Here is a 27,189-nt window from a genome sequence, read left to right as displayed (position 1 = left end):
TGGATAAAATGCTAAAACTTACCTAAGTGATGGAATCGGAATGGTTTTAGCAATCACAAAGAATAGAATTTCATGGATACTAGCATCTTTACCCGTTCCAGGCTTAAGCTTAGGCTTAGCGAGCTCAATTCCAGGGGTTTGAATGGCATGATTATGGTCTACTTAATATATCGTTCATACAACAATCTGCCAACAAAAATGATATGCAGGTGTTTCTCAGCGAATCTCTTATTAATTATTTCGCCCGAAAGAAATCGCATCCGTCACAAATGAACCGCACTTATTGAATAGATACATGAGCTGCTGCTAAGTGTCCCGAACTCACTGTTGGTTGGGGCTATTGCACTGTTCACACCTTCTCAAATAACCAAAATATTGATGACATGAGACATGCTGAATCTTGATGCCCGTTTTCCTTAGTAGTCCGAAACTCTTGTCATCAACATCATCAAACCCCCACAGCCCCCACAACTTCCCTATGACACTCTCAACCCAACTTCACCATCCAAAATCCCCCCACCAAAGTCCCAAAACCATTACCTCCTCTCCCCTTCCACTTCTAATTCAAAGTCTTAGCAATTGTCATCTCACGGCCCATAAATCCCTCTGTTCTTTTTTGAACGACCTATACTCCCCATTTCTCGCCATAATTTCACGCCATCCACTATGATTGAAAGTCCCTGCATATAATCCAAAAAATTCCGTGGCACTATGATAAATCCAAACGGTGATGAATAGAAGAGCATTCTGGGCTGCTTAGGAGATATTGACTGCGGGAAGAGCATAGACATCAAAATCATGAACATGAATACCCGACGCTCATCAGTAACCCAATCATGTGTTGACCCAGTTGTTCATTCTAACATTGAATACTGATACAATATTTGCAGTGAATCGATGAAAGCTTACGAAGCGATATCAAAATTCAATACTGCAGTCCCCAATGCCCTATCTGATGGCAGTCAGCATCAGTTTAATAGCTCATAAAGAGCTTAATGAAGCATGTCTAAAACTTTTATCAGACCCTTGCACTATTTGAGCCGATGAATTTTTATCTGACTGACATTGGAGCTTTTTAACGAAACTTCTCATCTCTCCAACAAGAGACCTCAAACTTCACCAGGGTATCTAGATACATCCGCATTGATTGACCGAGGCAATCTCACACTCAATGACACTCTCGCTGATGTCGTCATCTGCCTTCCAAATTCCACTGATTTTCAACCCCGCGGCAGCAATGTATTCCTGGTGCAAAGCCTGTGTACGTTCCATACCTCCTCCAGTAGCCATCATTTTGAAGTCTTGAGCAGTCATTAATTTTGATGCCCCATCTGCTGGAACAATCCAGTCGTTGATGATCACCTTGGAATATCCTGGTTTCATGGCTCTACGGATGTGATTAAGAATTTGGATCATGATAGCTTGTGGCCAGTCATGGGATATATATCTGAGATAGTAGAGACGAGCACCTGTAGTCAAAAAGTTATTGATTATTGGATATTTCACTGTTCTCATGGGTTGTGATAGTACTAACCTTTGACAGGCATTTCTGTCATAAAATCATGGACCAAGAATTCCACTCCCACACTGTTATCTCTGTTTGCAGGTAGTCCGTGAGCAAGATCGGTTACAATATATCTTCCTGGGAGATTGGGAAACTTTTTCTTCATAGCAATAGCTTGATGGCCTTGCCCTCCGCTCACATCAACCATCATAACTGATTCGGAACCGGTTGATGCTCCGGCTGCAAGTCGATCCATAGCTGGATATATGTCAACAAAATTCTTATGACCATCATTAGAACTTTGCATCTGATAAAAATACCCTCAGTCAGTCGAAAAATCCGAGATAATCAAAGTGATGGGTAGAAGGCAAAACCCACCCAGAGTTCTACAAGTGGCATATAACCAGTACTTTCTAAGATTTGCCATATCGTTGCACCATCTTTGAAACCATAAGCTTTTGCGAATGGCGTATCTGTATCACTTGTAGGATTTTGATACTGCTTGTATTTCAAAAACTGAGGTATGAGTAACCAACCGGGAGCTAAGATGTCGAAGCTGTGACAAAGAAGTCTTGTGAGCTTTGCGAATAAAACATCCAAGGAAAAGAAGGGTCTTGCCATAATTTAAGACAGGTTTGATTCCGTATGTTACAAAGTGCCTTTGAAACCGTGCTTGACGTATAACCAGCTGAGCTATTTCCACCGATAGCTCCAAAAGACTCAAGACATCGTAGGACTCGGCCTATCAACGTCTCAGCCATGTCTATGTAGATAACCAGGAACTATACTGACCAATAAGGGTTGGATCGGCACCGGGTAATCTCCTGGCAATATGAGTTACAGTTTTCGGCGAGGATGTGTTCTCCAACAGCTCAAATATGCCAAGATCGACAGCAACTCTACAGGCAACAGTTTCTATCAGCTGATTGATGGAAGTCAGCAGAAGTCGCATCATTATACCTCAATTCTGGAGGAAGTTCATGTATCACCTGGGATGAAATCCTTGCGACAGCATTGTTTTGACTCTCTAATGACAGGGATATGTTTGTCAATTCGTGTAGTAACTTTTCTCTTTCATTCTGGTTTTCGGGAGTGTCTGCTGGAAGACTTTCTCGAAGATTACGTAGTATTTCGAATGGGTTAGCCATTGTGCTACTTTGAACCTGAGTTATAACGGGAAAAAGAGCAGTAAGGAAATAGTTGGAGGGGGGCTGATAAATCAACATCAGAAACACCTGGAGAAAGAGTGACCAAATTCGGCTTTCGGTAGTACTGCACCGTAGATTGCGACTTCCTATTGCAGATCGCACAAGATCACGCCTGTGCAATTACACAATCATACAATCTTCATTAAGCACCATCACTTGATTGGTCCGCAGAGTTTTTGAATTCTAGGATTCTAAAATCACCTGATCTACGAACTTATTCAGCTCTGTGATTATAAAATCACCAGCTTGAGTATAAATCCACATATACCACCAAGAAATATTAAAATCTACATGCAAGATTTTCAATATACTATCAAACCCTAAGATACACACAAGAAATCGGATTTATCACTACCAAAACCAAAAAGATTCCTTTCGATATCTACACTCCTCGTATTTCCATATCCACCAAATATCCGGAAACAATCCCGAATCTTACAGTATCAGGAAGGGGTTCTTATCGATCAAGCATGTTTCTTGCCCGCTATTAAGAACTTTGCTGACACCCTTTATCGGATAACGAAGTCGTTCGAATGCTAATAGTATCACAAATTAGAAACAATTATCGAGTTGGTGATGCCATGATACTAGTAGTCCGATACCCCCCAACTCAACCTCCAACAGCTAATTTTCGATTCATTTTAGGTGAGGAATTAATCATTCGAAACGTACAGTTGTTCTCAAACTAGAATTTTGAAACTAAACCAACAATTTTACTTGATCTTAGATACTTCGCTTGCGTATCTCTCCATTAGCAGTTCCCTCATCGTCTAAATTGATTTGTCGTTCCTCAGTGTCTTTTACAGAAGCTCCCTTCCTTAGCATCTCTCGTTCTTTCTCCTGCTGCTTGTATATCCGGTTATGTGTTTCACAGTACAAGTCAACAGCTTTATTCCACGGCTCAACCATTTTTTCATATTTATTTAAATCTTCTTCATCAGGCCCTTTCATTTCATAGAGGCGGACTTGACTTCTTCGTTCCCCGTCTAACGTGGACCATTTTTCTTTCAGGATTGAAAGTAGTTCCGCCCCATCTGGCCCATTTCCAGCACCTGCGTCTAATAGCATATCTATAGCATAGTCAAATATAGATTCGAAGTCGACGTAAACAGGAGCGAAAAACAGGAATTCGTAATAATCTAAGCAGAGATGAATTGCGGTAGCCCTATAACCATTTTTCAGATAAGGTTTCTCTCTGGCATGTATATCGGCGCCGTATTGCAGCAAGAGCTTGATTGTTGGACATGGGTCGTTATCGTTCTCAACAAAAAGGTCAACTTCCCAAAAAAATTCAAAGGCCCGATGAAGTGGAGAATACTCGCCCACTATTTGTTTAGTTGTGCGATCCACAATTTTAGTATTGTGATTCACATCACAACCGGAATCTAGGAGTAGTTTGCATATTTGCAAATCGTGAGACGCTGATGCATACTGCAATGCTGTGTACGTATCATGTTCCGCCTCAGTGTCTGCACCCGACGCCAATAATATCTTCACCACTTCCAATTTTCTGTGTTTCGAAGCCACCAATAATGGTGTTCCCAAACCATCAGAAGATCCACGATGTTCAATGTCAAATCCTTCGTCTAAGAGAAATTTACATACTTCCACATGACCGTGTTCACAGGCGATGTGCAATGCGGTTTCATTCCACATGCCCCTCCCAGCTTGTAGTTCGGCACCGGCCTCGTACAACAATTTGCAAATTTCTGGTCGATTCAAACGAGCAGCGGCAAGTAGTGGATAACGCCACTCTCCCCCCGGAGTGTTTGGATTTATCTCTGCCGCAAGCAGGAGCATGGTAGTCCTCTCCGAAATATGCGATCCCAAAGCTGCGGCATGTAAAGGTGTCCCCAAAGCGGGCACTTTTGATTCGTGGATATCCCCGGACCCGCGTGATGCGTTGCTTAACAAGTGCTGGATCAGACTAGTCAAGCCATGAAAAGAAAGCCAAGACAAGGGGCATGATACAACGAAACTAGATTCCAAGTCAACTTCAAGAGGATCGTACGCGTGTGCTAATTCTATTGCGGAACACGGAAGCTTTGGCTCATCACTTTCTAATTCTATTGCGGAATACGAAAGCTTCAGTCCAGCACTTTTGCAGATTATTTGTGATACTTCCCACGCATTTCGATTGTTCCACGAATTTGAATCAATCGGTGTGGATTGATTGTTCGGCGTGGGTTGGCTATCATTTATCAACAACAATACCAACTTACGAAGATGGTCCACGAGATTATCATGCTCACTACCTTGGAACTCAAGGCGCTGAATGTAATAGGTCCAGCAGAGAGCTGCGTGATAGATCAAAGGGAATCTTTGATGTATGTCATCTACTTCGGGATGTGGATAATTCAACATCAAACCAACATGAAGTAAGTATGCTATAGACCGCGCTGCAATCGATATATGAGCATCTAACTCTCGTATATGATATTCATTGACGGGTCCATCAGACATACGGCTTGATTGTAAGAACTCCTGGACGGAATAGTGGGTAAATCGAATGTGCGGATTTGTGTCCCATATTGCGGAAGTGTAGTCCCGATCCTTATTATAGACCGTAACAAATGTTGATGGAATAATATCAAGAAGAGTAAAATTTTCACCCTCGCAGCTCAATCTATCGTCTTCTCTCAGATAAGGAGGAGACCCAATCTGGACTACAACTGCTTCTGAGAGCTCTAATACCGTCAACGGGCGCGCAGTGTAAGTAATCCATTGTAAGGCTATTTTGACATAGCACTGATCTTCCTCGGGTATATCATTCAGTGCCCTTTCGTAAAATATATCCAGAGAGCTTGGAAGTTGATTCAGTCCCTTTCTTATTGCCGACACAGTCCTGTGCCGTTTCAATGAATCCAATTGAAGTGCTGCCAATCTGAACATACCATCAGCTTGTCGCGCGACGGATTCCACAACTTCATCCTTGAAGTCAGAACTCCACATTGTTCGTCGGAAGCTACTAATGTTTTCATTGAGAAATTTCTTGATGTCTTCGGTAATGTTTGGATCTTGAACTTTGATGCTTTGGCAGCTGTCCGAAACATCTCGCTCCCTCATTTTATCTAGATGAAAACGGATATCATCCTCTGCTCTACTTGTGACAAAAATGTGTATTGAATCAATTTTCCACTGATGAATATCCTTGAGAGTCTCCAGTAACAAATCCCGTTCTGTCTTGGGGTACTCATCCAGAGCATCCACAACCAAATAAACATCTTGAAGGCCGGACACAACAGACTTGAGAATTTCCATCAATTGTTTGATGGTCGGTTGCTGCTGGCCATGATTGCAACGTGTATATGCATCTTTCAAAGTTTGCGGCGTATCTCGACGATTACTACAAATGTCTCTAATCCAAGAACGAATTATATTGGAAACGCTCTGTGTAGTCAAGTTGTCGAATTTGATATACCAGTATGTGACAACAACATTTATCTCTTGTTTGCAGAGTTTTTGAATATGATCAATAACAGTAGAACTGTGAAAATTGTTAGGTGGCAAGGGAAAGAGGTTGTCGAACATACCATAGAATCGATTTCCCCGCCCCCGCTGATCTTATCATTAGCTGAGATCCTTTTGGTATGAAGGGGTCAAACTAACCGCCTCCATTGAGCCATAAGAACGAATTTTCAGATCTCGACCAGATTTTGAGATGATTTCCGTCTATTAGCCAAGATCCCGTACCCTCTTGGAACTTTTCTCGGGCGATGTTATGCTCTGTAGATGAATCAGGGAGCGACTTTGCAAGCCATTCAATTATTTGGCCTCGCTCTTTGTCTCTCTGTATGGCTCTTATTTCGCATCGAATATCCTCCAAGATGTCATGGTCGCGCATGGAAATATGCCTAATGATGTACACAAAATCAGATTGGTCCCGTAACCAACTCCAACCCCCACGAATGAGAATAGAGGACGAATTGCTGATTCAAAGTGCAGAAGGGTATCTCGTGTTTAAGATAAGAAACGATGCCCGTTAAGACTGTGATACTTTTCCAAAGTCTAACATCCAATGACAAGCGGCTCCGCTTAATTGTGGCATGCTTTTCAAGGTGTGCCAACATACAAATTGGTTTCCGAAATTATTGGATGATTTTACATTGTCCAAAGTCAAATGGTGCTTTCAGGATTGATGCAAGCTCGAAATTAAATGTTGAGTTTTTGCTCGGTTTAGGAAGATGTATCATCAACCTTGGTACTTTACGAATGAGCGGGGCCGCATGAATGGCCATAGCCGACTCACCACGGCTTATAGAGCTCATGAGTACTTTACCAACCCCTTGTTTGGCTAGTAAGGGGAGTGAAATGTATGGGGGGTGAAAGTAAGCAAACAGACTTACAAATTCTCAACCCCAAACGCTAACATCAAGTCATGTTTATGCTTATCAATAAAATCCACATGTTTATCCACATCCTTCTTCTTGAACGGCCATATCAAAGATTTCAGCTTTCCGATCCGATCTTGCTGTTTTGGAAAGGTATCGAGTTCTTTCTTGATGCCATCAAGCTCATTCTTACAAAGCGACAAAGTTCCCGTTTTGTTTTCCAAGAGAGTTTGGATGTTGATCGAAAGGGTAGGTGGCAGATCGTCAATAGACTTTAGTACACTTTCGAGATTCTTGATCGAATGATAAAGCCGTTGTACGTCGTCGCGAGCACTTTTGATTCCTTCGTAGTATTCCATTAAAGCCCCACCAACAGCCTGCGCCAGTTGCACCACCGCAATAACGCTGGCAGCAGTACTGAGGCCGTCCATAGTTGTTGGATTTGTGACGATAGAAGCAATTGCGTAATGTTTATGTTAAAGAGAAGAGATGAAAATATCTTTGGATCAAATCATCTAAGCTTTCTGTGTAATAAATTGTCTGAGTTGCTTTCATGAAATGAGGGGAAAGCTGAAGTGCTGGCTGCCCAAAGCCTTATGTTGCCCATCTCTCGTTTGCTCTCCAATAAACGGCGGATAGGTAAATGCCCACCTGCCCGAAGTAGCATCTTACATCTTGAGAATACAAGGGTCATTGAAGCTGGCGTAAAAAGATACATTTTGCTTTGAGTGACGTATAAACAAATGAATTGTAGGATTGTTGGAGGTTAATGTAGATCTGAAGAGGGGGGCTCGAGGGGGAATACATAGCCTCTAAATCTGTGCGTCGAGAAGTCTGATGTTCAGAACTGATATCACATGACTATCATGTGATGACGAACTTACCATGTGAACTACCGATGGCCCTGGAAGGTCTAAAATCGGAAGTGAGAAAATTCACATCGATGTACTATAAATATTGCGTGTGCATTTCACTCAGAGCCTGAAACAAAGTCAAGCGTGCTCGGGAATAAAAGGGTACACTTTATACAAATGGGTACACGGATTCGTGAGATTCTCTATAAACAAAGTATAATTTCACACCAAAAATACTGATTTTAATAATTCGATTAATATGTTTTATCAGTGAGTAGTTCATATCAGTGAATGAATCATTTCGAAAATCATTTCGAAAATCATTTCGAAAATCATTTAAATTAAGTTTCTTAAAATATTAATATTTTAATAACCAATTATTATTTTCTTAAATAAAAGATCTTAAAAAATAATTAAAATCTAGATTTTCTATTGATTTAATTTTGATAGAATAATTTTATAATTTCTTTAAAAAAAAGAAAATTATTACAATTTTTGTTATAAAAAAACTATTTTTATAATAACAATTTTATAAATTCGAATTTCTTAAAACTAATTAGATTTTTAAATTTTTATATATTTAAATATTTTATATCAAATTTTCAGAAAATTATATCTCTAAATAAAGAAAATGCATAATTATATACAAACGAATTTTGTATATAAAATAAATGATTTATTTATTGATATAAATCACTCACTGATAAAACACGTTATGTGAGATTTATATTTGAAATAAAAGATATAGAATTAGAATGATATCAAGGGCCAAGATATTGACCCAGGATCAGCTAATCCAAGCTAATCTAATTTAGTAACTACACGTGATAAAAGTATAACAGATTATAATTCAAACTTTAATTTAATTTCTTCAAAACTGAATCATTTTAAAGAAGCATAAGAATTTTCTATGATTTGAAATTTAGATTATCATTTCCTCAAATGAAAGCTGCAAATCTAATCTAGTTTTCTTCACCAAAACTTTTTGATGAGAAGGTGTAATATCGAATTTTTTTGATCTCAAAATCGAATCTTTTCAAATGAGATTTTAATATAATATATCTTAGTATTTAATTAAAAAGTATTGAACATTTCAACTTAGGATATTGAATTTTTATTTTTAAATAGAATTTTAAAAACGTCGATTTTTGGTGTGAAATTGTACTTTGATTACCGAGTCTCACGAATCCGTGCACCCACTGGTGGTGTATTGTTCTTGATTATATAACTTTATTTCTCGTTGATAAAAATCACCGAAATGTTTGGTCAGCTTACTTGAGCTTGAGTTGTTTTATATGATCCGAACTCTACCAAATTATTGATAGCTGTGGACTGTACCTTGAAACCCTTTCACTATTACTTATGGTACTTCGTACTGACATGGCAGTTTCGAGCATATTGAAGATCTTCCAATTTGCAAATCACCTGAGCTTCTCCTCGAATATGCCCTCCTCCTCCCTTCCCCCTACAGTCTTGGGAAATATTGCCCGCGTAGTCCGATATCAAGGCAGGTTGCAATTAGAGCTTAGAGATTCTTGAGGGAACGGTTATGCTGGTAAAAGGTATAAAGGATTTCCTAGCCTCTAGCCAACGCCTCACCAATCTCAAAGTCTATGAATTCCCCACCCTCAATCTCTCTTCGAGCCCACTCCATCCTCTTATTCCATACCTCATCACTTTCATATGCATATTTCATCCCTTCCCAATCATTTTCTACCGCTCCTGCCATCCACCACAAATGTTTCTCATGATCTGCTCTCCTCACTAACATCAAGAAATATCCCACTATACCCATCATTCTCATATCTTTTTCCCTTAACAACTCTACGAATCTCGGGGGCACCAATGCCGGGAATTTAAGAATAAACTTAGTAATTTCGCCTCCGCCAAGAATATTCAAATATTTGGTACAAAGAGCATAGATTTTATAATCCAGAGCATCAGTCGGTAAATCGTCGAGGAGAAAATTAAACGTTGTAGAATAATCGTTATCAGGGTCCGGCGACGTTTCATTTTGTAGAATAACCCTAAAATTGGCTTCTTCCCATTCTAAAAGTGTTCTCATGCCTTCGTTTTGAACATATGTTGCGGCTAAGTTTATCATATCCTTGAGACTTTTCATGGGGACGAACCAATGGAGCGGTACTCTACATGTTTCTCTGTGTCTTTCTATATTGCTGCTGGAAAAGAGCGCTGAATTACGAGCTTGATTAAGGAATTTTTGACTTCCTGCAGCATGATATGTGATGAACAAACAAGACCCGAGAACTGCATCGGCTGTCTTCTCTGTAACGCCTTCCTCAATGATTAATTTCCGGTGTGTTGCGATAGCTATTCCCATATAATGATGACTGGCTTTTATTACTTCTCTCTCTGATTTACTTTCAGGTATTGTACTGGTAGGAAAAGCAGAAGAGGATGATGGAAATGAACTCCGGAGATGGAATGCAGAAACTCCCAACAAAGCTTCCATTACTGAACGATGACGACAAGCGAGTTGAATGATCCATAGCGATATGTTGCATGCAGAAAATAATTGAGGAACATCGGTGATATTTATGAAGTGTTGAAATAGGCGGAACTCAAGTGCTTCATTTGTTCCTGAGACGGTAGCGGAAATGGAGGTCGGGAAGTAGAAAGAAATGGGATTGCGTGGGACGGGACGCGAGAAATGAGCATTTCGTCGCGTGACTGTCGCTGTGGTGGGAAGAGGTAACTTCTTTGTGGGAAGTGCTTGAAGCGCATGATTATTGAGAGGTAATAGTAAATATTCACATTGTATGCTATGCCTCAGACAATATGCACATGTCGGTTTGATTTCATCGCACTAGAAACGTCATTAGAATTGGGTATTGGTGGTGTAATTGAAGAGTGGGGGTCCGAACCTTTAATCGCCTTGTCTTGCAGCTTTTGCACCCATACCTAGACTTTTTATGGGGTCGTCGTGTCGATTCCTTGGGATTTGAGGACGCCATAGTCGTATTGAAGTCGTAAAGTGGTCTAAAGATTCTGAACTCATTATAAGGCGGCCAATGAAGGGGTGATGGGTACGAGACACCAAACGACATCTTAAGTGGCTTTTCATTGGTGGATAGCCAAAGGTGGAGAATGAGCGCTGTGGCTTCGTAAGCGATAAATCAACAGGCCAAATTGCAGAAAGCTGCAATCTCAGAATACTGGAAGCAATCTTGTCTTTCAATGGCACCTTGCAAATTTAGCCAATTTATATTGATAAGTTGCGATTCCATTCGTCTCAGAAAGAGTAGATGAGCCCAGAGAGAAACCCATCCAGATCTCCGAACAAAAATCAAAGTAACCCTTCAACATCATCTCTTCCTTCTCCGTGATAGAAAAAGTCTCAAAAGACCAGCACAACAAATAAAATGCACAAACAAATGCATCCCAGGACCCCCCAATCCCTTCACTCCTTTTCCGAATCCTTCACCCGTTAAGATCCTCCCTCCAGCTCTGATAGCAGGAGCAACATGATACAACGATAAAGCACCCGCGACATTACGACTTGTCCTATCAACACGCCGTGAAGCGAATATAATTGAAATGAGACATGAAACGAATAGAAGTGTCGCGTATTGTTGAATAACGGTGTGAGCTTGTGGTGCTGGGATGGAAAGTTGAGATGAAGGGTTGAGGAAGAAATTTAAGGAGGCGGGGATTTCGATGAGAGTGTGGAGGAAGAAAGGGAGACGTTGGGTACGAGACATTGTTACTTGCAGCGTGGATATAGGAAGAATGTACTTGTAGGTAGGTTGAAGGAAAATGTTGGTTGATACTCAGAATACTTGTTAGAAAATACGAAGAATCTTTCTGTGAGAGAGATTATTAAGCGAAACTCCACCCACAGCGGAGCTTGAATTCGGTTCAAAGATCAAACTGACACAAAGCGGGGCGCCAAATAGATCTATATACACTACATAACCCCTCGGACAATCAAACCTACTTATTATTACGATATGTGTTGTCAAACTCCCTGCTTCCCGCTGGAGTTGCGAATATTCCGAGATCTGAAGCTCGAGCTCGAGCCATGTATTACTCCTTTCAAAATAGCACACGCAACTCGGCAATGATTGAATCGAAAGAGGAAATGTCAAATGTTGATTAGATGATGATGTCGCTTTTTTTCATCTTGGGTATCTATGATCCTTCCATTGATCATCCGGATTGTCGTTTCACTCATGAGGTAATGGTTGAGAGTACTTAGATACTATTCGCTTGTTTACCTCACTGGTGCCTCTCCGTTGCTATTGTAAGAGCTACCCTTGTCGAAACGACTCGGTGACATACGCAGTAGCCACTCGCGAGCCACTACAGTAGGTTTGCATGGATCAAACAGATGATTCGGATGAGAATTTCTTAATCGGGTGGCATGGTTGAGAAATGGAATCATTTTGATTGGCATGTGAGAAATGGATGCTATATTGTTCCGTTATCTGATTTTTCCTTCATGCACCTATGTATCTAGGTTCTCTAGTAGTAATAATAAGTACTCATCCAAATTGCATCTCAACACATTCAAGGGACGATGTATCGGAAATCTACTTAGTAGTAAAATTCTCATATACCATAAATCCTCACGTTTTTCTCCCATCTCATATCAAGGGGGGTCACCTACTCGTATGCACAAGGCTGGTCAGCTCTTTTGATACATCTCACGCCCCAACCTCGGCTTTCCTTTTATCGTTTACCTCATCAATCGTAAGATACCTGGTATGTACTCTACTTCCCTGCTTTACCAGTTACCAGTTACAATTGTTTTATATTATAAGCTGGTTAAGTATACTCATTCAATCACATTCTTTAGATAGGTGCTTCTACCTTTTGTTTTAACATAACTCACTCGCTCAATAACAATCATCAATTCCGGCATTGTCTCCTCTGAGAAAATTTAAAATATCTCCACATCTACACCTCTCAACGATGCCGAACAACACTCAAGGGCAAAACGCCCAGCAACAATCTACCACTCAAAATGGATTCGGAAATCTCAATCTTTCAATCGTTGGACTGGGAGTCGAATACCCTCCATTCTTACTGGCGCCTGCAGATCTAGATACTCTAACCAAACGTCACTATCCGGACTCTCCAGCGTAAGTTTTCCCTTTCTCTATTTCTCCCCTCCTCCCCCAATCCCTCCCAATCGCCCTTAAGTCCCAACGCCCTAGTATCCAATTCCCTCTGAGATGCACCTCGTACCTCACACTAATTCTCAATTTCCAGAATGAAAAAAGTCTGCACAATCAACAATTATACCGGCATCGAAACCCGCTCCGCAATCGGTACCGTCGACCACCCCATGGCGAACATGGACCGCGCCCCCACAATTGCCGAACTGTGTTCCATCTTCCTCAAAGACGGCGTTGCCCTCGCCGTAACCGCCTGTCGCAAAGCTCTCCACGAAGCCCATCTCCTCCCTTCCGACATCACCCACGTAGTCAGCACAACATGCACAAATAGCGCGAATCCCGGGTACGATCATTTCGTGTGCAAAGCTCTAGGAATAACACAACCGGTTGAAAAAGTTCTACTCCATGGAATCGGATGTAGCGGTGGTTTGGCAAGCTTACGAACCGCGGCAAACTTAGCATTGGGACATAGTTTTCGAGGGAAAAAAGCAAGAGTTTTGGTCATGGCATTGGAAATTAGTTCGTTATTGGTAAGAAGTGAATTGGATAGTGTACATGAATTGCAGGAAACGAGAATTGGTGTTACGCTCTTTAGCGATTGTGCGAGTGCGTGTGTACTCAGTAATGGGATTGGTGGCACGGGAGAGGAGGAAAGTGTCTATGATTTGTTGGGGTGGGAACACAAGATGATTCCAGATACGGAACATGATCTAGGGTTTGATGTTGATCCGCTTGGTATGTTAATATTCTTTTTTCCGAGTCCTATATTCACCCTGATTCCATGTGCCACACTTTTGAACAAGGAACTAATTTCATTCCCACAAAAAGGCTGGAAAGTGATCCTCTCCCCACGCGTCCCTAAACTAGCCGCCGAAGCCGTCTCACCCGGCTACCATTCCCTGATTTCCAATCTCCCCTCCCTCCCCTCCGAATACCGTAGTCCCTCTGACTTCGACTGGGCACTCCACCCGGGAGGTGCCACCATTCTCACCGGCGTCGAAAAAGCCATGGCCATCTCCCCCGAACACATGCGGGCTTCCTACGATACCTACATGAAACACGGCAATTCCTCCAGCGCCACAATTTTTAGCGTTCTAGATCGTTTACGCTGTAAAGACATGGATGGTCTTACACCCAATAACAGGGGACCCAAAGAAATGGTCGTAGGATGTGCATTCGGTCCCGGTATTGCGGTGGAAATGTGCATGTTGAAGAGGAATGTACATCATGTGAAACGAGAGTGGGATGGCGGGGTACAGAGCGGGGTAGGTGGGGAAGTTACACCGCCTTTAACGGAGAGTGAGGGAACGAGGAGTGTGGGTGAGAGTGAGGGAGAGGTGGAGGTAGAAGATTTGCAGAAGGTGAAAGAGGAGGGGGAGAAGCTGGATCAGAAATTAAAAATGGTGGAGCCGGAGGTTTTGGAACAAAATGCAAAATTGGGGGAGGAGGGAAAGGGAAATGAGAAGGAGACATTGCACAGTTTGGAAGAGGCGATGGATGGGGTTGAGCTGGATTGAGTCATGATGAATAATCAACGTGGGAAATAATTATGATGGGGAGTTTGGATGATATATAAGATGCATTGGTAACGAAAAAGCTGATTGTGTTTTGGGGGGCGGGGGGCGGGGGGCGCATAGCATGTCAGAGTCAAAGTCAGAGTCAATGAAAATTAGACTACAGACAGAGCGCAGATAGATATCTTGAAATAGACTTCTTTACAGCGAGCGAGTATTTTAGACTATTGCGCCGCGAATTTGTGGGAAAAATAGCGATCCGTGGTTGTTTATGATGGGTTGAGAGTGTATTGGTTGGTACTTATTCATAGCATTATAGATGAGATTGGAGAGAATGGATGAGATGAGATGAGATGAGATGAGATGAGAGGAAGCAGTGGAAAATACATGGAATTCTATTCTCTCGAATTTATCTTTCTTTTCCTCTTTGTTTGACTAGGATAGGTGCTAACAATATGTTGTAATCCACGTGAGGGTATTTCAATACTTGCTACCATTTCAACATCAATATCAATACACGGCATACAACTCATCCCACCATGATAACTTCTTTCCCCCCTCTCCTCCCTCTCTCCCTAGTCAAAAACAACCTTCTTCCCACTAAAAGTCGCCTTGGCCTTCTCATCCTTTGCCTTCTTCGCAGCCTCCCAACTAGGATGCAAAACACCGACATCATCTCTCGTCTTGACCTTCTCTCTCGGCTTCACCTGCATCATATTTGCATTATTTTTATCATTTCTGAAATCGCCTCGTTTGCCTTTACTCAGATCTCGTGCTTTTCTGCCGCTCTTTTCCGCACGCTTCATTTCGCGCTCTTGTTCGACCGAGAGCCCGCCCGCCGCAATGTGTTTGGCGCCCTTGCCAAATTTCTTCTCCCAGAGTGCTTGGCGGGCTTTTTGGCCCATGCGGTTTTTGCGCACGACCGGCTTCATGTCGGTGTCGGAGAGGGAGGAGGCGGATTCGGAACCGGACCAGTAGCCGCCCATGAGGGTGGGGAGAAAGGTGCTGTTTTTGGTGGATTCGGTGGGGATGGTGGTTGATTTCTTGGGCTTTTTGAGTTTAGGTTGGGGTTCTGGGGAGGGGGAGGGGGAGGGGGAAGGTTTGCGACGGGGGATTGATGATTGGTCGTCTTCTGAGTCGGAGAGGGAGATTGAGGGAAAGGGTGAAGGTGATCGTGATGGTGTTGGTGAGAGGGATAGGGAGAGGCGCGTATTTGCTTTTGAGGGATTCTTCTCCAAGTATTCTTTTTCGTCGAATGATTCTTCGTCAGAAGATGCACCTAGTAGAGCATCATACCTTGAAAGTGTTTCTTCGTCCATTGATTCATTTCCTTCGTTTTCCTCATCATCTTCGTCTTCATCGTCGCCAGGTGAATCAAACCCTTCCCATGAATCCTCTTCATTCTTTTTCTTCGACAATTTTTGTATCGTGTTTTCCATATCGACATCGCTCTCGTCATCGTCATCTTGCGCCGTCTTTTTCGATTTCTTCTTCGAATCTTCCTTCACTTTCTCCTTAACCTTATCCTTCCCCTTCTTCCCCTTATCCATAACCGGCGTTGGTATTCCCATACTCATATAACTCCCCCTGATCACTCCCTCCCACACACTCTTCACATTCTTGAAATTCCACATCCCACTAACAACATTATTCCAAATCTTCACATCCTCCTCTCCCTTTTCTCCTTCCCATCCCTTGACTCCTTCACCATTCTGTCCCCATCCAGGAGGCAAAAATCCACTCTCGCTCATGACTTTTATTTTCCCCAGTCCTCTTGCCAATCGCTGTTCCGTTACTTTATCCAAATCCATTGTTTTCAATGCTTCAATTTCTTTTCGTATCCGCGCCATTTGCGCCGCATCGCTTGCTTTAGTCGCATTTGTCAATCGTTTTCCGAGTCGTTGTCTTTCAAATCCTTTTGCGGTTTTGAGTGCGCTGCGAAGTTGTTTGCGGGCGGAGATGAGATGAATATTGAAGTCATTTTGACGGGAATTGCGCACGCGGTCGGTGGAGGGAAGAGAATCGTCCTGATCGGCAGAAGAGCGCTTACGTTTAGGCATTGTTTGTTATATTATGGGTTAATTGCGACAGAATTGAGGTTTTTGATATCGAAAATATACACTGGAATTGAATTGGATGAAATAAATTATTTTGGAGCGCAGAAAATTAGTGCGAGATGGAGAGCTCAGCTCAAAATTATGACAGGGATTAATACACCGCTCTCGCTTCTGGTAAACATACGGGCAGAATGAAAAAGGTTTCATTCGCCAGATCGGGAAGTGGGGATTACGCCGGGAAGTGGAGTGTAACGGTTCATGATTAGTGAGCGAACGCCCTTTCATTGATTGATGTTGTTGAGGGGCAATTAAGTATAAATAATAGCATGAACATTTTTCATATATACTTTCTCTTTATCTAACTTCCGAATATATTATGATTTAACTAGCAGGTTTCGAATTGCTCATATCATATCATACCGCACCATACCAATCAACAACATGGCGACCTCTTCAATCCAAGCTGGAAATTTATTCAATGTTAAAGGACTCGTAGCTGTCGTCACTGGCGGCGGAAGTGGTATAGTTTTTCCAAGTCAACTAGGTGCCTACCTTTCTAACTTCAAATTCTAGGTATTGGTCTAATGATGGCCCGTGCTCTCGCTCTTAACGGCGCCGAGAAAGTATACATCATCGGTCGCCGAAAAGAAGTTCTTGAATCCGCCGCATCTTCCGTAGATACCGGAAATATCATTCCAATTGTCGGCGATGTAACCGACAAAGCAGCGATAGCTTCCATTGCCTCGAAGATTGAGTCCGAAACAGGATACATTAATGTTTTAATCGCCAATTCCGGTATTGCTGGTCCTCAAGCTACAAACCCCGTTACCCCATCTTCTTCGCTGTCTGAAGTTGCTGCCTCGTGGGGAAGTGCTAGTATGGAAGAAATGTTGAAGACTTTTGAGTTGAATACTGTAGCTGTTTTCTCTTGTATCATGGCTTTCTTGGATTTATTGGATAAAGGAAATAAGAAAGGCAATGTCGAGCAGAAGAGTCAAGTTATTGCTACCAGTTCTATTGGTGGTCTCAATCGAAAATCCCCTGGTGGACTTATCTATGGCCAAAGTAAAGCTGCGACTACACATTTGATGAAGCAACTAAGCACACAACTAGCACCGTATGAGATTAGGTGTAATACTATTGCCCCCGGATGTAAGTTTCCAGAATCTTTTCAAAGCACATTCCTAAGGATAATACTAATCGAGTTTAGTATTCCCATCTGAAATGGCCGTCGGGCTCATTGGTGACGGAGTTTTTGCTAAGGATCAAATTCCGTTACAGAGGGCAGGCACGGAAGAAGACATGGCAGGATGTATCCTCTTTTTGGCATCAAGAGCTGGTGCTTATTGTACTCACGCACTCATTGTGATTGACGGAGGACGATTAAGTGTTATGCCTAGTACTTGGTAGACTAGATATAGACGAGTTTTTGGGAAATACAAAAGGCCATTTTGATGAAAGCAAAACCTTTTTGGTCTTCTTGTAGCGCGGTTGCGGTAGTATTTGCAGATTATTGCTAGCATGGTTGTCCTTTCAAACTCTTGATGTGATATCATTTTCAAGAATCCAGGAGAAAGTCATACATACTCTTTCATCCCATTAAAGAATAGCAATTATAGATACCTATGTTTCTCACAAGCCTAATCAGCAGCTGTTTCTCAATACTACTTTAGCAATATCATTATTCATGCTTCAGAAAGTCGTGAGTGGCGGATATCAGTAATTCAAGACAAACAGAACTTCATGTGGAGTTGTACTTAAAGTGAGAGCATTAATAACTTCAATCACTCATGTTCTCATCTAGATTTTCAGGACCTCTCCTCACAATTACTCTCATGATGTAAACCTAACAGTATCATTCCACTTTATCTCTTCTCCCTCGTACGACTTGCTGCATTATTATCATCTCATATAGAGAAAGTAATAGCATAAAGACTAGAGCTGTTAAACGGCCGAAAGAGTAGAGCTAGTTGTAAGGACCCTATGCAAGTAGTCCATAATTCTAAATGGAAAATCAACGAATCGTATTGTTTAGTTTCATAAGCTGAGAAAGTAAGAATGCTTTCTCAATCACACTTATGTTACACCAATACTTTATCGGTGCGACACCACCATATTGCCGTCCTAAATACTTGTACTGTTTGAATGGGACATCATCGACATTTTTTACAGGACATGATGATTCTTTAAAATAGTTTCTCCAATTGTGTGTTGAAACATCATTTGTTAATAAAACAGTAAGAGTCTTTACATTAATATTTTATAGAAATGAAAGGATAATTTTTGAATAAGATTTGGTCCAAAATATCAAACAATGTTTAGATGTTATTCAATAGTAACAAAAATAAACTGTCGATAATTGTGTGGAGAAAGTCCATGTATTCAGCTAATAGTCAAATTGAACGAGTCAAGCAAATCGATTCGAACACGCTCTTGTAATGTTTTTGTGTGTTTTCATCTATTCTTCATCTATTATTGTTTCACTTGAAGCGATCAAACGATAGTTATATGACATGCAACAGATCTTCCCTTCAGTTAAAGGGACATGGACTGCAGTGATACATATACGAAAGTTTCTTTTAAGAAAAAACGCCGGATATACAATGAGAGAAGTTCATCGTCAAAATTTGACTGATGACCTCATCTTGAGCAGTGACGGATACAATAATGATATGAGGGAATGAATTAATGAGTAAAAAACGATAGAAAAGCTAACCTGTGTTCAAACATTCCATTAAATAATAACAGTAACGAAAAAACTGGGTGATAAATAGGAAACATTCGACACATGCCTAGAAATGCAATCAATCTTTGAAAACCGCTCGAAGCCACACGCATTTACTAAGGTTAAAACGTTGCCCACAACACATATATCGCAAACGACGATGATGAGAAGACGGCGACAACCAAGGCGAAGGCGATATAAATCGAGAATCGTAACAAAAAAAGAGCTCGTCTTTCCTGAGCGTGTGCATTCATGATGTATGTACGATTGTAAAGTGATTAAATACATACACCATAACGACTTCAAACAAACGTCTTTGTCGACAATTGAACAAAAGATGGTATAAGCAGTCTGAAAAGTATTTTGTATGATACATCCCATTCCAAGAGTCCCTTTAATGAATGAAAAGTAATTCTTTTCGCCCCGTGAAGAATAAAGTAGGAGAAGTTCAAAGAACACAAATGAATGATCAACGAACATGAGCAGTGAAGAGGAAGAAGAAACCATAAGGGAAAAGATTGTATTGAAAAGTACCACTTAATTCCATGCGGGTGCAGATGCCGACACAAGCCGCCAAAAACATTGTCCAGCTCATGCCAAATACACGAATGTCAACCCCGGATTCTCATTCGGTGCCTGACATAATATTCACATCTAGCTCAACGCGCAGCTTCGTGAGATCTGCAGCCCAAAGTCATCGGCTCAACGTATCGGTTGCTGCTGCCGAAAAAGTGCGAGTGGCGTTAGTTACCAGAAGTTAGTCGTGGCTATCCAGACTGTTGATTAGTTCTTGGTTCTTATCGAGAAGGATTTCATAAGTGTCAGTATGGACCCTTCGATATGAAAGATAGGAATGCGGGTATCCCGAGCCGGATATGATCGCTGGCAAGAATCGACAGCTATGTGTAGTAGAGCAGGTGATATGCTTGGCAGGGTCCTATTCCTTGTTCATGTCTAGTTTCGTAGCGCTGGGGATGAAGAAATTCTAAAGAGAATCCAACCTCTTTTGTGATAGGAAAGCTCTTGGCACGCATTCGACAATTCAGCCAGATGCGTTACATTTCTCTTATCTTGCTGGCATCGTCTCTGGTCTGAGAATCGGAGTTATTAGCTCGTCACGAGGGCACATTCTACCTCGGTAGATAAATCTACCCTGAGCTAGAGTAGATTGACAGTGTGGCTTTGAATTGTAACATGATTGGTTGTGAGCAGAAGTTACTGACACTGCGTGTAAGGTGGGTACTCAGCGTGTCAGTCTGACCTTATTTACTCCACTGGAACTTACTCCGTAAAAATGTGATATAATCCACTTTTTAAAGTACCTTTGTACTAGATTGATAGAAAAAATGTACTGTGACTTCTTGCCAAGCATTTCGCCTCCGAACTTTACTCGATTGATGTGTATATTAAGGTACGTCCGAGGCGGCTCGCCGGTCCGCTGGTAGGCGCTTACATGAAAAGCTAAATGAAATCCACAATTAGCTTCTCAGCTTTCGAAAACTCGGGGCAGCGCACAATCACTCTGAAAGTGTTTTTTTAGTATCACTGTTTAGCATTGATAGATGCATTATGCACTTCAAAGACTGTATCGAAATTAGGTTAACAAGGATTCAGGGACAATCATCAATTGGTGATCTTGAAAATGCAATTTCCACATGGTAAAAATCTGTATCGGACAGATGGCGGCACATGGGTGTGTGTTGTGGCACTTCGGATGTTCTATTTAGCCTATTTGGCGACTTTCTAGATCCGCAGTTCGTTTGGAACATAAGCGGTAGATGGAATTAGTTTCTCCCCGCATAATCCGAATTGACGCCCAATAATCTACAGATAATTATACGGGGACCCCACAATATGTCAGGGAGAATGTGGGGAGGCTCGATGCAGAATCTGAGGTGTTGGTTTCGGCGGTTGTGGTCTTGTATATCCCGGATAATTAATTAAGCTTATTGGCGTCCCCAGATTATCTGGATCATATGCAAGCAAATCTCCACAACGACGAGCACTATTGGATCATCTTACAAAAAGCAGTCTATTGTATTGTAAGGTCCTGCTTATCACCAGACGTCAATTTCCTGAGTCTAACGAAACGGATAAACTCAAATAATCCTAGTATCATCGCCGTGATAACAGCCATAATCGAGTCTGGGAATAAATCCTAATAGTAAATTAGCATTGTATGAACGCCGAGGTATCTCAATTGTGAAAGCGGCGACGTTCAAATGTTAATCAATCTACATGCCATGCGCATTTGCTCCGTACTGAGTAACTTCGCCATTACTTTTTTCCCTGCGGATACATTTCCTCCGCTCCGAATATGATTGCTGATCCTGCAGCAAATATCCGTGATTAGCACGGGCTTGGGCAGCTGTTAGAGCCCGCCCCCAATATAGGAGTTGAGCAGGTAGAGCAAATTATACGTTAAATTATTTTTCTACCATACTCGGCTGCCTCGATTGATCGGCTGTCTGCCCGTACTTCCATATTCATCGATTGCCTCTGAAGATCTCGGTTAGTGGATTATGAGAATGGACTTAGATGGAGTACATCCGGCGTGATGAGAATACCTTGGCGTAGACGAAGACTATATAATGGATCTATGCTCGCTGTCAGTAATTCTACATCTCATCTTTCAAACACAATCATCAACATACCTTCAAAATGATTTCGAAAGTACTTGCCTTCACTTCTCTTCTGGCGGCCGCCCGCGCACAACAAGTCGGTACGCTTACCACAGAGACACACCCTCCTCTCAGTGTTAGTCAATGTACTGCTAGTGGTTGTACTACTTCCAGTGCGTCAATCGTCGTTGACGCCAACTGGAGATGGCTTCACTCGACCACTGGTTCCACCAACTGCTACACAGGCAATACTTGGGATAAAACTCTCTGCCCTGATGGAGCAACTTGCGCTGCAAACTGTGCTTTAGATGGTGCGGATTACTCTGGAGTTTATGGAATCACCACAAGTGGTAATTCGCTCAAACTCAACTTCGTCACGAAGGGTGCAAACACCAACGTTGGCTCTCGTACCTATTTGATGGCTGCTGGATCGACAACGCAATACCAGTTGCTCAAGCTTTTGAATCAAGAATTCACATTCGATGTTGACGTTTCAAACCTTCCATGTGGTCTTAACGGTGCCTTGTACTTTTCTGCAATGGATGCCGATGGAGGATTGTCCCGTTTCCCAACCAACAAGGTATTTTAACAATCAAAGCCCCATTCGAGGAATAATGCTAACTATTATCAATAGGCTGGTGCCAAATACGGTACAGGTTACTGTGATGCTCAATGTCCACAGGACATCAAATTCATCAACGGCGTGGTAAGTTTCTGATTCTCTTTGTATACTTCGAAATCCACCATATCCTAACGGTATCGCAGGCAAACTCTGTAGGCTGGACCCCATCTAGCAATGATGTCAATGCTGGTGCAGGACAATATGGTTCATGCTGTACCGAGATGGATATCTGGGAAGCCAACAAGATCTCTGCCGCTTACACTCCTCATCCATGTTCTGTCGACACCCAGACTCGCTGCTCCGGAACCGATTGTGGTATTGGATCAAGATACTCTTCTCTATGCGATGCTGATGGTTGTGACTTCAACTCTTACCGCCAGGGTAACACCTCATTCTATGGTCCAGGTCTTAAGGTGGACACCAACAAAGTTTTCACTGTTGTAACCCAATTCATCACCAACGATGGAACAGCTTCAGGTACCTTGAAAGAGATCCGACGATTCTATGTCCAAAATGGCGTCGTGATTCCAAACTCGCAATCTACAATTGCCGGAGCTGGAGGAAACTCCATCACCGACTCTTTCTGTGCCGCACAAAAGACTGCTTTTGGAGATACCAACGAGTTCGCTACTAAGGGTGGTCTTGCCACAATGAGCAAAGCTTTGGCAAAGGGTATGGTACTTGTCATGTCCATCTGGGATGACCATACCGCCAACATGTTGTGGCTCGATGCTCCTTACCCAGCAAGCAAGTCCCCAAGCGCTCCAGGTGTCTCCAGAGGATCATGCAGTGCTACTTCAGGTAAACCAGTTGATGTTGAAGCCAACTCTCCAGGTGCTTCCGTCACCTTCTCCAACATCAAGTGGGGTCCCATCAACTCTACCTACACTGGTGGAAGTGGAACCGTCCCAACTGTTCCAGGCACTACAACCGTAATCTCGGCACCAGCATCAACTCCAACCTCTGGAGGCAGTGTTGCCAAGTTTGGCCAATGTGGAGGTACTGGATGGACTGGAGCTACCGGTTGTGCTTCTGGTACCACCTGTACTGTAGTGAACCCTTACTACTACCAATGCCAATAGATTGTTCCTCTCAGGAACAATTAGGTGCTCAACCTAAGTTGATAGATCTCCACAATTCTGTACATAGGATCGGCTAAATGTTGATCATTCATCTTCTTTCATGTATTTAGTTGTTGACATTTTGAAGTTGCAAGTCAAGGCGGGAAAACAGAAGCAGGAAACATTGGGGGTGTAGGAAAGTCAATCGTTTACACAAAACCTTCATTAAAAACATCCAATCTTCCAATTTGATCTTGATAAGTGATTTTTCGTGAATGATACAATTGATGTTGTGGAAGTGAAGTCTTGACGGTAATCTTTGCATCTGGCATTGCCAAAAGTCCAGTGCACGTGCTATGAAATGAAGCTTGCTTATGTAATCGAGCCAATTATTAAATCCCCCAAGCGGTATTTCAAAACTTTTACACTCACAACACATTCATGATAAGTCCAGCAATCAATGTAACTTTTGGTAATGAGATATCATCCCTTTCGTCATTCCTACCTATATCGTACCTTTATGCCCAATTGATCATCTTCATCAGTTAAAAGTTCGATATGCTAACGTCCACAATCTGTCCATTATGTGAGATGATACTTCTCAATTTCCGCAAGCACGGCTCGACCAGCCGACCCATTGCTTGTGCAAATAGACTATCGCATTACAAAACTTGAAGATTAGAGCTACGAGAAAGTCCCAAGGGTATGAACGGTTCGAGCGCAAGGGAAGTATTTGTTAATGTTTCGATCCACTCGAATGATTATCCTACGGCAGATGATATTCGTGTGATGGGATATGTGGCCTCGGAATCTGTCAATGTGAGGCTTCGCACAACTATTATCACCCTAAAAAGCTTTTGGCCATCGAAAAGTAATCAACCCTTTCTTCGATAACTGATACGGACACATCCTAGCTTCACGAGTTAATCGAAGGGCAAACAAAAAATGGTGGTAATGGACGAACATTGATCTCTACGCATGCAAAAGCTCTGACAAGTACTATCTCACTGTCATCACCAGATAATGCAGAGCTGAACATATCTTTCAGTGCTGCTGGACCAAGTTTCCAGATGGTTGTCACATATGTAGATTGAAGAGCCTATTTGTTACAGATTGCGAGTTAATTTGCTATACTTTTGCCAGCAGTCCAAAGTTTATCCATCAAGTATGCCCTTGTCGATATTTCGCCAGCCAATTTTCAATCCTTGGATTCAGATTTAACCCAAATCAAAATCCAGACTCCAGGCTCCAGACTTCAGACTTCAAGGCTAAATTATCTGGTCATCCACGAACCGCCGTTGGATTCTCTCGGGCTATTATTTAAGACTAATAACGACAGGATTTGTTGTTCACGCTCATTCAGGCGACTCCATCCGTCCGATTTTTAGGTCGGATGATCCCCCACCATGTAACCAGTTTAGCTTACTGTCATTGAAACAATGAAGATACTCTTCAAGTTACTAGTGCAATACTATCGCGTGGCTATCAACCCTTCAAATTTAGTCCATTAGATCATTGTGTCAAAGTAGTCTGATACGAAGTTTTCTTTTGAAGCGTCTTTCGTTCTCACCGAGGTCCTTCTTATCATCTAGATCTTCTTCCCCTGAATTCAGGGTCCAAATTAATTTGGTAGATGACCCCATAAATAACATCCTAGTATGTACTTTTTCGTACGCTTTTGTACTTCTCGTACTTCTCGTACTTCAACTTTGCTTTGCTTTCAGGGGATTTTAGCTTACACCGCTCTAGGTCCCTCCTTTCCATTCTCGCCACTGTAACTGTTTCATCCTAATCCGGATCCACAAATAGCCTAGACACAGCCTGCTGATCCAATATCGGCAATTAATATCTGATGTGGATTGTATTCCGACTGGGACCTCCATTCTCGAACTTTGGAAGAATTCATCGAACCCTTTAAAATGCTTATCTCCACTAATAATCCACATCTAAAGCTTTCCCCGTCCGTGTCGCCGTATCCGCGTAATACGCAGATGTAACTCATCACATCCACAAATCACAATCTCTCGAATTCACATAAGATGTTGATCCTCTCCACCAAATCCGCCTCATAAAATAATGAAGCAAAAAGACTCAATATACGAGTAGGAGGATGACAGAGTTATTAATAACACTGAGACGATGCGTAAACAAAGTAAATTAAAGCAGCGACTCCCGATGTCATTACGCGGTACAGGGCTCACGCAGCGAATGATAACTAGCTGAATCAGGGGAAATGACCTTCTCTCCATATGGTGGTCCCTTGACAATATTGTTGGAACGAGCTCTTACATGGTAGGGTCAATGTGAAGTATATCTTTAAGGTGCTCCTCCCAATGTATGCTATTGTCTTTTTATCCTGTTCTAAAATTTAGCTCCTTTTATACTTTTATCAATTGACAATTGCATTGATCGATCCGTTTCAGATAACGAGGCACCACACACGTGAGATCTACGACTCGAAGATATACAAAATAGAAAAATTTCTCTAATTCTCAAGAAACTTCGTCTGAATATCTTATTCAAGCAGCTCCCTTTATCAAGACTTCAAATCGATATTAGAATCAAAATGTTTTTCTCACCCTTTATCACTGGCCTTCTCCCAATTCTGGCGGCTACTTCCACACAAATTGAAGCACCCCAGCATCCCAGCATATTCATCCTCAGCGATCATGTATCCAGTACCTCAGCAATGGGAAATGCCCTCCAGACTCTAGGATATACACATATTTCCGCCGAAACATTAAACAGTTCGTTACCACAACTCAGCACACGTACATTTACCGAAATTTCTATGGACGGCGCGTCAAACGAGCTCATGATCCAATACCCAAACACAAAATTTATCGTCCCTGTCTCATCATCGCAGAAATACGGAGGCGGAGAAAGTGATGTGGAGAGAAGACCCTGCGCCAATAGCTGGCTCAATCATTTGGCTACGTGGAGTAAATTATCGCAATATACCTCAAACGTCCATGCAGTCGAGGACGTCAAAATTGCTCAGCCCGAGAGTTTAGATTCCTTCACCAGCTCGCTCAAGAAGGAAGGAAGGTTATTAGAAATTGTCCTCGATGAGCAAGAGAACTATAGAGGCGAGAAATGGTTGAGATTGTGCAAGTTTTTGGATTTGGGGTATAGTGTGGTGGAAAGATTAAATTTGAAGGAATTCCCTTCTTCCATGGGACAGGATAAGAAAGCGGCAGGCTGGGGTGGAAGTTTTGGAATGTGGAGATTGGTCGCGCAGGGGAGTAGTGTTTGAAAGATTGATGAGTGATTGAAAAAACAAACAATAGAAAAAAGTTCTGAGCCGGATACAAAAATACTCGTGGCTAGGATATAAAAACGGCTGGTCCTGATGTATGCCGATATTCACAATAGATGCGGCAAGGAGGAACAAAGTCACGTGGTATCGGGCAGTCGACACGTGAGAAATACCCATCCCCGAAGCTGCACTTCTTCCACGGATACAATACGATGGAAGATTCAGTGTCGCGTTATTCCTTTCGTAAGGGATAGACGGGAGTGCTGTTCATGGGAAAATTTGAAGACATAGC

The 27,189-nt window shown here is 42.1% G+C and overlaps 9 protein-coding genes across 9 annotated transcripts; 4 read left to right on the top strand and 5 right to left on the bottom strand.

Moving 5' to 3' along the window:
* Positions 1-1,128: 1,128 nt before the first annotated feature.
* On the bottom strand, positions 1,129-2,652 carry EAE97_006631 (uncharacterized protein; the record flags this gene model as incomplete). The annotated part of the gene is made up of 6 exons (XM_038877144.1): positions 1,129-1,469; positions 1,535-1,811; positions 1,883-2,060; positions 2,123-2,246; positions 2,297-2,426; positions 2,494-2,652. 6 exons carry the CDS (start codon positions 2,650-2,652, stop codon positions 1,129-1,131), a joined length of 1,209 nt encoding a protein of 402 aa, XP_038732076.1.
* Positions 2,653-3,435: 783 nt separating this feature from the next.
* Positions 3,436-7,474, bottom strand: EAE97_006630 (uncharacterized protein; the record flags this gene model as incomplete). Its single annotated transcript, XM_038877143.1, has 5 exons — positions 3,436-4,629; positions 4,684-6,199; positions 6,246-6,270; positions 6,322-6,566; positions 7,059-7,474. 5 exons carry the CDS (start codon positions 7,472-7,474, stop codon positions 3,436-3,438), a joined length of 3,396 nt encoding a protein of 1,131 aa, XP_038732075.1.
* Positions 7,475-9,040: 1,566 nt separating this feature from the next.
* Positions 9,041-10,965, bottom strand: EAE97_006629 (uncharacterized protein; the record flags this gene model as incomplete). The annotated part of the gene is made up of 2 exons (XM_038877142.1): positions 9,041-10,724; positions 10,783-10,965. 2 exons carry the CDS (start codon positions 10,963-10,965, stop codon positions 9,474-9,476), a joined length of 1,434 nt encoding a protein of 477 aa, XP_038732074.1. The 3' UTR covers positions 9,041-9,473.
* Positions 10,966-11,223: 258 nt separating this feature from the next.
* Positions 11,224-11,619, bottom strand: EAE97_006628 (uncharacterized protein; the record flags this gene model as incomplete). The annotated part of the gene is made up of 1 exon (XM_038877141.1): positions 11,224-11,619. One exon carries the CDS (start codon positions 11,617-11,619, stop codon positions 11,224-11,226), a length of 396 nt encoding a protein of 131 aa, XP_038732073.1.
* A 1,213-nt stretch (positions 11,620-12,832) lies between these two features.
* Positions 12,833-14,555, top strand: EAE97_006627 (uncharacterized protein; the record flags this gene model as incomplete). The annotated part of the gene is made up of 3 exons (XM_038877140.1): positions 12,833-13,002; positions 13,133-13,773; positions 13,867-14,555. The coding sequence occupies 3 exons, from the start codon at positions 12,833-12,835 to the stop codon at positions 14,553-14,555; spliced, it is 1,500 nt and encodes a 499-aa protein (XP_038732072.1).
* Positions 14,556-15,127: 572 nt separating this feature from the next.
* Positions 15,128-16,612, bottom strand: EAE97_006626 (uncharacterized protein; the record flags this gene model as incomplete). The annotated part of the gene is made up of 1 exon (XM_038877139.1): positions 15,128-16,612. The coding sequence occupies one exon, from the start codon at positions 16,610-16,612 to the stop codon at positions 15,128-15,130; it is 1,485 nt and encodes a 494-aa protein (XP_038732071.1).
* Positions 16,613-17,050: 438 nt separating this feature from the next.
* On the top strand, positions 17,051-18,019 carry EAE97_006625 (uncharacterized protein; the record flags this gene model as incomplete). Its single annotated transcript, XM_038877138.1, has 3 exons — positions 17,051-17,129; positions 17,183-17,761; positions 17,820-18,019. The coding sequence occupies 3 exons, from the start codon at positions 17,051-17,053 to the stop codon at positions 18,017-18,019; spliced, it is 858 nt and encodes a 285-aa protein (XP_038732070.1).
* Positions 18,020-21,995: 3,976 nt separating this feature from the next.
* EAE97_006624 (uncharacterized protein) lies at positions 21,996-23,659 on the top strand (the record flags this gene model as incomplete). The annotated part of the gene is made up of 3 exons (XM_038877137.1): positions 21,996-22,535; positions 22,590-22,661; positions 22,721-23,659. 3 exons carry the CDS (start codon positions 21,996-21,998, stop codon positions 23,657-23,659), a joined length of 1,551 nt encoding a protein of 516 aa, XP_038732069.1.
* Positions 23,660-26,204: 2,545 nt separating this feature from the next.
* EAE97_006623 (uncharacterized protein) lies at positions 26,205-26,894 on the top strand (the record flags this gene model as incomplete). Its single annotated transcript, XM_038877136.1, has 1 exon — positions 26,205-26,894. The coding sequence occupies one exon, from the start codon at positions 26,205-26,207 to the stop codon at positions 26,892-26,894; it is 690 nt and encodes a 229-aa protein (XP_038732068.1).
* Between the last annotated feature and the right edge of the window lie 295 nt (positions 26,895-27,189).

Source organism: Botrytis byssoidea (genome assembly GCF_014898295.1).
Source record: "Botrytis byssoidea strain MUCL 94 chromosome Unknown BBYS_012, whole genome shotgun sequence".
In the NCBI taxonomy this organism is placed as follows: Eukaryota; Fungi; Ascomycota; class Leotiomycetes; order Helotiales; family Sclerotiniaceae; genus Botrytis; species Botrytis byssoidea.
This window is presented reverse-complemented; position numbering and strand designations above follow the sequence as displayed.